At 61.5% G+C, this 10,851-nt stretch overlaps 1 protein-coding gene across 1 annotated transcript; it reads right to left on the reverse strand.

The window, feature by feature from the left end:
* Positions 1–3,692: 3,692 nt before the first annotated feature.
* Positions 3,693–10,537, reverse strand: LOC112120684 (carcinoembryonic antigen-related cell adhesion molecule 3-like). The gene is made up of 6 exons (XM_026660951.2): positions 10,483–10,537; positions 7,675–8,049; positions 5,918–6,016; positions 5,684–5,775; positions 4,094–4,135; positions 3,693–3,740 (listed from the first exon to the last, which is right to left on the reverse strand). Exons 1-6 carry the CDS (start codon positions 10,535–10,537, stop codon positions 3,693–3,695), a joined length of 711 nt encoding a protein of 236 aa, XP_026516736.1.
* Positions 10,538–10,851: the final 314 nt, after the last annotated feature.

A 10,851-nucleotide genomic window follows, 5' to 3' on the forward strand; every position in this document is an offset into this window, starting at 1 on the left:
CCTGGAGCCGCACCTCTCTGAGCCTTAGCACGTCTGTCTCTGCCGTGGGCCCCCTCAGGGAATCCCCTCACTCGGGCCCCCCCGGCCCTTCACCCCCGAAGGGACGATGCCCCCCCCCCCGCCCTGTTCTCTAGCCTGGAGTGACTCTCAGCCAGCGTAAAACAGGAGGGTTTATTGAGAGTTGAACCCAGCACTAGAAACTCTCAGGGCCTCAGGCCTGGCCTCCCTCAGCCTGGCACATCCCAGTCTCTCTGCATCCAGGGGGCTCTGCCTGCTGCCCCTCTTCAACCCAGAGCCCCCCTGCTCCCCAGCTGGGCATCTGATACCCCCGGCCCCAAGCCCCACCTCTGTCCATTGTCCTCTCTCCAGGGAAACAGGGTTGTAAACCGGGGCCTCCTCTCCTCGCTTCTGTCCTCTGGCCCCTCTGGCTGGAACCGGCTGGTCAGGTCACTGGGGTCCCCTCTCCCCGCAGCCCATTGTCCTCCCACTGGCTAGAACCGGCTGCGACTCCTGAGCTGGGTCTCCGGGTCACCAGGTCACCAGTCGCTGGGGTATCCGTCCTCCAGGCCATCGGCTGGGGTCCCAAGTTCCCTCTCTGGTCCGCTGTAACAACAAACTTCCTCTCCCCTCCCCTCGTTAAACCAGTAACCCCCAGGGAAACTGAGTCCCACCCCCTCAGCACACAAACTACTGGAAAAACAAGGAAAAAACAAGAAAATCCCCCACTTTCTCACAGCCCGTTTTTCCCTTTCTGCGCCGCGAGCGTGTGTCCTGGGATCTCCGATTCAGCAAGTACCGGGACCCAGCTCCAGCCTGGGGCGTGTCCACCCAGCTGTGACAGGAGCTGTGGGAGCACGAATAGAGAGCCAGAGTCATGCCAAGGAGAGCCTGGTGCATGCTGGGAGGCCTCACAGAAAACCCTGAAAATGTGACCCAGATATAAGCAGCGCTGCCTGAGTCTGCAGAGAGCCTGAGCCAATCGCTCTGGGAGAGCCAACAGCTGCCCCATCCCTGTCGCTGTGATGTTAACTCTGGCCTCTACTGACAACAGGGCCGTGCTGTTAAGACTTTGGTTTCTGGTGACTTGGGAACATCCAGCCAATGGATCAACCTCCCAGCTCTGCCCCACCCCCAATTCCCAGCTGCGGGCGGTGCAGAGAACGGGCAGGAAATGCTGCAATCGACTGGTTCAGCAATACCCGGTGGGAGGGGCCGAGGGTAACCGGCAGGAGCGGGTGGGGGGGGCGGTGAAGGAGCGTGAGACCCAGTGACAGACACCCCCAGGAAGTGGCAGAGTCACCTCCCCCCCACCAGGACTGCACATACACACACACACACCGTTCCCTAGCAGCCGAAGGGGAAGTGGGCGGGTGTGGCTGGGAGGGGACAGTCTCAGCCAGGAGGGGTCCTGTGGGGCTGCCCTGCCTGTGGGTCCAGGCTCACAGCACAGACACCCCCCCCACACTGGATGGAGATGGGTCCTGGGTGCTGGAACTAGGGGGCTGCCGCACCCCCTGGCCGGACGTGGTTTCCATCATACGCAGGGTTTGCAGTTCGGTTCAATGGCTCTCAGCCCCCCACTGTCCATATGGCTCCAGCGCCCCTGGGTCCTGCTGCAGCGAAGGACAAAGCCCAGAGGGTCCCAGCCCAGGGGTGCAAATCAGGCCTGGCCCAGCGGGGCCGCCCCCCCGCTCACCAGGAGGGGGGCAGAGAGCTCCATCCCGGGGCAGCCCCTGTCCGGCTGAGCCCTGCGGGGGGCTGGGCCGTCCTTCGCCAGCAGGGGGCAGCAGCGAGTGCCCAACCCGGCCGGGCTCCGGGCCAGAGGCACCCGGGTCCCCTTAGCCCTGCTGGGGCCGGATTGCGCCGGGGGCTCCCACGGTCTGGCTGCTTCGCGTGTGGGGCCTTTGTTCCCACTCTGCTCCCCCTGCACCACTGGGCTGCGCCGTGTGACGGTTCCCGGGGTGCCGGCCTCACAGGCCCCTCGCGACCCCCTGCCCCACTGTGAGGAGCCTCGTCTGGCCCTGCTGAGGGTCAGACCCCCGATCCCCCTCCGCAGGCAGCACAACCCCCCCTCAGCCCTCGACAGGTCAGCGATCGCCCCCCCAATCACCCAGTATCCCCCTGGGCGCCCAGCCCCTGGTGCTGCCACTGGCCGAGTTCCCAGCTCCCCCCCAAGGCCCAGAACCCCCAGCTGAGCAGTGACCCCTCCCCCAGCCAGCGCCCCGCTCAGCCCCGGCACGGCCAGGCGTTACAGGGAAAACCAGGCTGAGTGTATGGACCAGCCAGAGCCCAGAGCTGGGAGAAGGAGCCGCCGGAGGCTCCTGTTATTTACTCCTCATAACACAAGAACTAGGGGTCAGCAAATGAAATTAATTCACAAAACGCACAGTCAACCCGTGGAACTCCTTGCCAGAGGATGTTGTGAAGGCCAAGACTATAACAGGGTTCAGAAAAGAACTAGATAAGTTCATGGAGGATAGGTCCATCAATGGCTATTAGCCAGGATGGGCAGGGATGGTGTCCCTAGCCTCTGTTTGCCAGAAGCTGGGAATGGGTGACAGGGGATGGATCACTGGATGTTACCTGTTCTGTTCATTCCCTCTGGGGCACCTGGCACTGGCCACTGTCGGCAGACAGGACACTGGGCTAGATGGACCCTTGTCTGACCCAGTATCACCGTTCTTATGGAGTTAATGGGACAATGGGTGACATGGGGAATAAAATGGGAACGAGATTCCCAGAGCCCCGACATCCTGAACCCACCCCTGGCAGCTCCTGTGGGGTTCAGCGCCCCCAGAGCCAGGCACAGAGAGAACGGCCTGGTGCCTCCTGTCTGTCAGGGATGGGCCTGGAGCCTCCCGCTGCCCCGCTGGAACCAGCCCCTGAGACTCAGGCCAGACACAGCTCCGGACCTGCCCCCGGCACACGGCTCACCACGGTCACCGCGCCCAGCGCTGCCAGCTCTGGGCAGGGACCTCCCGAGCCCCTTTGGGGGCTGGTCTGGAGACGTCAGAGCTGGGGGACCCGCGAGTCCCTCGGTGCCCTGTGCCCTCCGCCAAGGGCCCCGGGTCCCGGCCGGGTGGGTCGGATTCGCTGCTCACAGCTCTGCAGGGGAGAACTGCCCCGGGGAGGGGAAGACGCGGGGCCGGGCGCTGGGGGGAGGGTGGGGGGAGAAGCCCTGGGCAGGGTCCCCTGGCCCTGGTTTGGGCACCAGCCGGGCACTGGGGAGACCCGGGTCTGAGTCCCTGCAGCCCCACAGACTCCCTGTGGGACCCGGCCGGTCACAGAGCCGCCCGGGTCCCTCCGTGCAGTGGGGAGCTCCCGCGGCCTGGTGTGGGACACAGAGCGCCAGGCTCAGGTCAGGCGGGCAGAGAACAGGGCAGGTGCCCAGGCTGGGGGTGTTTGGTCGTGAGATGTCACCAAGCCAAATCCTGTGCTGGGCACAACGGAGCCGGAGCCAGTCACAGGCGCCGACTTTCTGGTTTCCTCGCAGGGGCCCAGATGCTGCGGTGATGGTCCCCAGGGAAGCAGCATGGACAGACGGATGGACGGACCCCCCGGGCCGGGCGGTGACTGTTCCTGCCCTCTATCGCTTCATCGACGGGACGTCCCCGGGGCAGCGGGACCCAGGCTAAGGCTTTCCCAGCATGCACCGGGCCCCTCCCAGCATGCCCCGGGGGCAGGAGGGGGCGTCACTTCTTCAGCTCCTCGTACACGTCCGGCTGTCGGGGCTGCAGCGTCTGGGGGAAACGGGGACGATTCAGCCAGAGACGCCCCAGGGGAGCCCCTGCAGGGCTCAGCCCCCCATGTCCCCCATGGGGCCACAACAGCCACTCCCACCTCAGGGGCCTAACGGCTCCTCCCATCCTGGGGGGCCCATCCCTCCCCCCCGGCTGGTCCCCCCCAGCCCCTCCCCTCAGCCCTGGGGCTCCCGGCTGGTCCCCCTCTGGCTCACTCTGCACCCCCCAGCTCTGGGATGTGATAACCAGCCCCGTTCTCAGCCATAGGGCTTGGGGGGGGATCTCCCCCCTTCCCCCACTAGGTCCAACCCCCCCTCAGTGGGGAGGATACAGCGCAAGGGGCTGGTGCTCACCTGGTACGTGGGGCTGGGGTCAGGGGGGCTCCCGGGCTGGGCCTTCGGGAGGCAGAGGCAAGAGAGTCGTTAGCACCAGACCCCAGAGACCCCCCAGCCCCCCAGCCGAGCTCGGGGGGGGGGACCCTGGGACAGTCAATGAGACCTAGGGTTTGTGTAAGCCCCCCCCACCCCACCCAAAGGGGGCAGGGTAAACTGGCTGGGGGCTGCGGGTCAGGACTGAGTGTAGAACTGATGAATGAAATTGTTTTTAATTGTTCACTTTATTAATGTAACTTCATAGGTAAAGTTTTATGAATGAAACAACATTCATTCATAAAACCGGTTACCCCAAAACTGGCTAATTAACAATTAAAATGCTTGTTAAGAGCCACAGTTCAGCCAGCTGCCCTTGTAAGTTTCACTTTCAATCCAATTTCTGCTTAAATCACTGAAACTTTAACTGTTTCAAAATTCAGGTTTCAGAGTGGCAGCCGTGTTAGTCTGTGTCCGCAAAAAGAACAGGATTACTTGTGGCACCTTAGAGACTAACACATTTATTGTAGCATAAGCTTTCGTGGGCTAAAGCCCACTTCTTCGGATGCATAGACTGCAACACACAGAAAGAAGCTTATGCTCAAATAAATGTGTTAGTCTCTAAGGTGTAACTTCTGTTCACTGTTTGCCATATTGTAACTCAAACTCCATTTTAAAACGCTCACTCCACTTTATAAACTGGCTGCAACCTTCATTTTTGCAAACCCTGCTGTAATCTTATTAGTTTAGTTTAGATGTGTGAATGAGGTCTGCATGGATAATGGAATCAACCTCCAGCCCCAGCCTGATAAAGTGAAGTGCAAACACCAAGGGCTGAAGATGCAGACAACAGCCCTGACAAAGTGAGAAGAGTCCACCCTAAAAGAAAAGAACAAAGGTACAATAGAAGGAAGATCAAAGCCAGGTCCCAGGCTGAAAGTCACCTCTGCAATTGACGGGTGATCAATCACACCGACCCCAGAGGCAGCGTGACACAGCAAGACCTATAGACTCTGGATTAAAACTAAAGCCTACAAAAAGGATGGGGGAGATGGAAGACTTTGGAGGGTAACGTTCTGCTGCCAACATGGAAGGGCATCGGTGCGCCCGACAGAGACCCAGCTCGTCCTTGTGCCCGGCTTTCCCGGCCAGTTACCGCCACAAGCTACGATCCCAAGCTGCAAAATCAAGCCACGAACTCACGCTACGTTCAGGACTAGTAACTATCCAGCAGCTGCAGAACATCTGTGTGTGTGTGTGTGTGTGTGTGTGTGTGTGTGTGTGTGTGTAAAAGCATTAAGGTATTAGCTAGTGGTTATAGATCAAATTAAGCAACAGAGGGTCCTGTGGCACCTTTAAGACTAACCGAAGTATTGGAGCATAAGCTTTCGTGGGTGAATGCCCACTTCGTCAGACGCCACAATAGATCAAATTGTTATCATAATAAATGTGGCATCTTTGCCTTGCCCCCCGAAAAGATCCTGTGTAGTTTTGTCTGCATAACACGAGTGGCACCCGCAGAGGAGGGGGTGGGACTGGAATAGCAGGGGGTGGGGCTGAGCCCTTGTCACTCACCACTGGCCCCGCCCAGGCTGTAAGGGGCAGGTTCTCGTACACCAGGACGGGTGCCCCGTTCTTCTTGGGGGTCTTGTTCCGGAAGTGAGAGTCTGGGAGGAATCATCAGAGACGCTGGAATTGGGGTCCTGGTCCCAGCCCCCCCGCTCTAACCACTAGACCCCACTCCCCTCCCAGAGCCAAGGAGAGAACCCAGGAGTCCTGGCTTTCCCGGGGGGCAGGGCTGTTACTCACAGAGGAAATAGGCCCCGACTCCGACCAGCGCTGCCCCCGCTAGTGACCAGATGAGAATCCCAGCGACGGCCCCGGCAGAGAGAGCTGGACGAGGGGCATCTGAAGGAGAGATGGGGGGGGTTGGATCAGACGGTTCAGCCACAATCCCCCCACCCGGCTCCCTGCAGCCCAGCACCCCCTAGCGCCACACTGGGGCATTGGTGCCAGACCTGGGATCCCTGTGTCTGCAGCGCGTTGCTCCATCCCGGGGATTCACCCCCTCCCTGTCACCCACACAGCGACAGACCCCCAGGCAGTGCGGTTGGTGATGGGGTTGTGAGCCCGGCACTTGTACGTGCCCTGCTGAGCCCAGGTCGTGGGGTTAAAGGTCAAGATTATCCTGGTCTCGTTAGTGTCAGTGCCGTTGAGAACCCAGCGATAGCTCGGGGCTGGGACGGAGTCAGAGACACACGTCAGGTTCAGAGGGGACCTGAGGGTCAGAGCGATGGGTCCGGGCAGGTCTATCCTGGCAGAGTCTGGCCCATCTACACAGAGAGGGACAGGGTCAGGGGATGGATGGCGCCAGCGAGGGGTCCCTGTTTAACCAGCACCCTGCCCCACCCTAGACCCAGCTGCATCTCTGTGGCTGGGTGATGCCGGCAGGGCCAGGGGCAGCGCGGCCAGGGGACGGGGCTGCAGTTACTCACAGGCCACCATCACGGTGCTGGGCTCACTGCGTACGGAGCTGACGGGGTTCCCGACCTCGCACTGGTAGGTGCCGGCGTCTCCCCGGGTGACATTTGGCACCATGAGAGTCCGGTTTTCAGGGGACAGCCCCAGCCGCTCACTGGGCGCGAGGGACGCCCCGTCCCGGAGCCAGAGCACGGTGTCGGCGCTGGGGGAGCTGTTACACGTGAGGGTGAAGGTCCCGTTCTCCAGCACCTGGGTTTGGTCGGGCGTCACCGTGGGCCTGGGCAGCATTTCTGGGAACAGAGAGAGCGTCACTGGGGGGAGTGGCTGGATCCAACCTAACCCCCAGGGAAGCCCTCGCTGTACGGGGCTCCTACCCCACAGCCCTGTGGAGGATTCAGACCCAGGCGCCTGGCGGCAGTAGAGAGCTGTTATCCAGCTGCAAACTTCATTGGAGGGCTACACAGCTACATGGGAAAGAGTGGGGTTCTGGGAGCCAGGACTCCTGGGTTCTCTCCCCAGCTGGCGGGGGGAGGGGAGTCTGGTGGGTTAGAGAAGGGGGGGCTGGGAGCCAGGACTCCTGGGTTCTCTCCCCAGCTGGGGGAGGGGGGTCTGGTGGGTTAGAGAAGGGGGGGCTGGGAGCCAGGACTCCTGGGTTCTCTCCCCAGCTCGGGGAGGGGAGTGGGGGCTGGTGGGTTAGAGAAGGGGGTTCTGTCCCCAGCTCAGGGAGGGGAGGGGAGGGGGGGCTGGTGGGTTAGAGAAGGAAGGGCTGGGAGCCAGGACTCCTGGTTTCTCTCCGGGGAGGGCTGGGGAGTGGGGTCTGCGTGGGGAGGTCTGTGCAGCCGGCACAAGGGTTAATGCAGATTGTACCAACTGCCACAGCAGCTGCTGTTTGGGGGGCGGGGGCGGGGGGGTCACTCCCCATCCGGGATGCCACGTACAGGGCAGGGCCTGTGTTTGGGGGCAGGTTCCTACATGACCCAGCCGCGCTGATCCCCGGGGGAGATCCCCAGACCCCCATCACTGGGGCGGGGCGGGGGGGGGGCACACGGCCTGGGATCAGTGCAGCTCCCGTGGGGGCAACTTACCAGAGACGCGCAGAACCACCCTGATGGAGCGGACAGGGTTAGTACCGGTACGGCTCTGTATCAGCACCGTGTAGTTCCCGGTGTCGCTGAGCGTTAACCCCGCGATGTGCAGGGTGCAGCCCGGCCCCGCTGTCTCCCGCCCCGTGTGGGCTGGGCCAGGGATCTGATCAGGGGCAGGAGGTGGGTAGTAGGTGAGGATCCGGCTGCTTTCATGAGTGGTTGCTGATCGGTACCAGCTGCAGACCAGCACGTCCTGTGGCAGATTCTGCGGGGCCAGGCTGACGTCCCCTCCCACCTCGGGGCTCCGCGGGGTGAGGACGATGGGCACTGTGGTCTGGGCCGGCACCGGCTGGAGGCAGGAGCCCAGGACAGAGGCTGCGGGGGAAGGAAAGTCTCAGTTGGGCAGCGAGAGGCCGGGGTGTGGGGGGTCAGTCGGGGCCCCCTTCCTATCCCTGTTCTGACCCTTCCCGCAGGCTCCCACACCACCCCTGGCTGCTGCGGCCTGGTGAGGTTCCTCCAGAGGGGATCTAGGAACTGAAAGTGAAAAAGCCTCCGGCCTGCCAGGCCCATTAGCACAACAGTGAAACTGCTGACAAGGCCGGCTCCAGGCACCAGCGGAGCAAGCAGGTACCTGGGGCGGCACGTCCGGGTCTTCGGCGGCAATTCGGCAGCGGGTCCCTCAGTCCCTCTGGGAGCAAAGGACCCGCCGCCGAATTGCCGCCGAAGAATCGTGATCGCGGCATTTTTTTTTTTCCTCCTGCTTGGGGCGGCAAAAACCCTGGAGCCGGCCCTGACTGCTAAAGAGCCATTGAGGGGTAACGAAGCCATTTCACAGGCATTTGCCGACCCCCAGGGATACACTGACAGGTTCTGAATTTACTGACAAAACCAGCTGTGCGTCACTGTCATAGTTACTCCGAACATGTCACTCTGCAGGACCTGAGTTTAATTTGCTTTAAAGATATTTCATTCGTGTGTTGCAGAAGATTATAAATTCACATCTCTAAAAAATCCTTGCAGAGATTTTTAGATGCACAATCTGAGTATTCGTCTTTAGCCTTAAACGCTTGGATCTTCAGACATTCAGTTTTCCTAATAAAGCCTTCAAAAGACCCTCCCCCCTTTTCTAAAATACACAGGCAAGCCCGGGCTGCCGTCGGGCATATGGGCACCGGTTTAATAATACTGCACAGGGGCCCATAAATCCTAAGGACGGCCCGGCCTGGGCCGGTCCCTGCCCGGCCTTCCAGAGCTCGGCCTCCGACTGGGGGAACCTGCCCCGGGCCCCTGGGGAACGGGACCCCCAGGCTGGGGCTGCACCAGGGACACAGACAGCGACGTCAAGCTGGCGACAGAATCGTCCCAAACACCTTCCCCCTGAACCCCAGCCTGGGCACGGTGTGTGTGTGTATGTGTGTGTGTATTGACCTGTGTGTGTGCATTCTCTGTGTGTACGCACAGCGGTATCTCTGCAGCTGTGTGTATCAGTGTGTGTGTGAGCACAACTGTGTCAGTGCAGCTTACGTGTGTGTCTGTGTCCGGGCGTGTCTCTGTGTGGGTGTCACATGTCTGCATGTGTCCCTGTGCACACGCGTGTGTCTAGCGTCTCTGTGCCATGGCAGGGGTGCGGGTCTCTGTGTGGGTGTCACGTGTCTGTGTGTGTCCCTGTGCACACGCGTGTGTCTAGCGTCTCTGTGCTATGGTGCGGGGTGCGGGTCTCTGTGTGGGTGTCATGTGTCTGCATGTCGTCACATGTCCCTGTGCACACGCGTGTGTCTAGCGTCTCTGTGCCGGGGGGGGGGGGGGTGCGGGGCTCTGGGGACCCAGCTCTGGCTGTCACTCCCCAGTCGCAGAGCAGAGGGCGGGGTGGGGGCAGGAGCTGCCGATGGCCCCGTAGAGACGAGTTTTTTCCCCAAAGCTGCTGGGGGATTCAAACACATGAACTCCCCCCCGAAAGGTCTGAGACCCCTGGACACAGGGCGGGTCAGAGCGAGGGTGTCACGGAGTGTGGGGGGACACAAGGCCCTGCACCCCCGGCTTCCTGCGATTCACCATGACTCTCAGCCAGCCAGTAAAGCAGAAGGTTTATTTAGACGACAGGAACACAGTCCAAGACAGGTCTTGCAGGCGCAGACAACAGGACCCCCTCAGTTAGGTCCATCTTGGGGTCCCCGGGCACCCCAGCCCCCTTGGGAGGTCAGAGCCTCGTCTGCCTCCCGGCCATATCACCAGCCAGCTCCTGAAACTCCCCCTTCAGCGACCCCTCCCACAGCCTTTGTTCAGTCTCCCGGGCAAAGGTGTCACCTGGCCTCTAACCTCTTCCTGGGTTCTCATGTTACATGCTCAGGTAGCTTCCCTCCAGGCCAGTCTCCCATCCCCCAATGCAGACCATCCTAGCCACAGTCCCCTGCCTTCCCAGCCAACACCCCCCACTCAGCATTCAAAGACCACATTAAGAACAGTCCCAGTTCGTCACAGAGGGACACAAGGGGGCTGGTGCCCCCATCCCACAGTGATGGGACAAACGAAGATGAGCCGGAAATCAGCAAGAGCGAGAAAGGTCCCTGATATGGGTTGGGGTCTGTGCAGCATGACACAATGGGCCCCCCCCATCTATGGTCCGATCCAACCCTCAATCCCGACCCACAGCCCCCTGCTCTCCTAGCCCTGGTCTCCCCCGCCCCCCAGCTCTGCCAGAGCCCCTCACTCCCGACCCGCAGCCCCTCTACCTTCGTTTCTGCTCTTCTCTATTGGATGAATTTGTGTCCCGGACACCTGGGTTCCCTGGTCTGACCCCCCCCCCCTCACCTGCCAAGAGAATCCCGCTCCAGGGGCCGCCCGGCCTGTTGGGGGTTTGCCCCATTGTCCTTTGCTGCACCAGGACCTGCCTTGAACTGGGCAGGGTGGCATCTGCACTGGGACCAGGACCCACAGGCAGGGCAGCCCCACGGGCCCCTCCCGGCTCAGACTTCCCTTCCCAGCTGCAACCGCCCACTTCCCCTTCGGCCGCTGTGGCGGGAGGGTGATTCGCTGGGGATGCGGGAGGGGGTGAAGACTCCAGCTGGGGGTGCGGGTTCTGGAAGGGGCCAGAAATGAGGCTTCAGGGTGTGGGAGGGGGCTACGGGCTGGAGCAGGGGGTTGGGGTGCAGGAGGGGGTGTCGGGTGCGGGCTCCGGGA

Source organism: Terrapene carolina, unplaced genomic scaffold (assembly GCF_002925995.2).
Source record: "Terrapene carolina triunguis isolate 2854851 unplaced genomic scaffold, T_m_triunguis-2.0 Scaffold898, whole genome shotgun sequence".
Classification (NCBI taxonomy): Eukaryota; Metazoa; Chordata; order Testudines; family Emydidae; genus Terrapene; species Terrapene triunguis.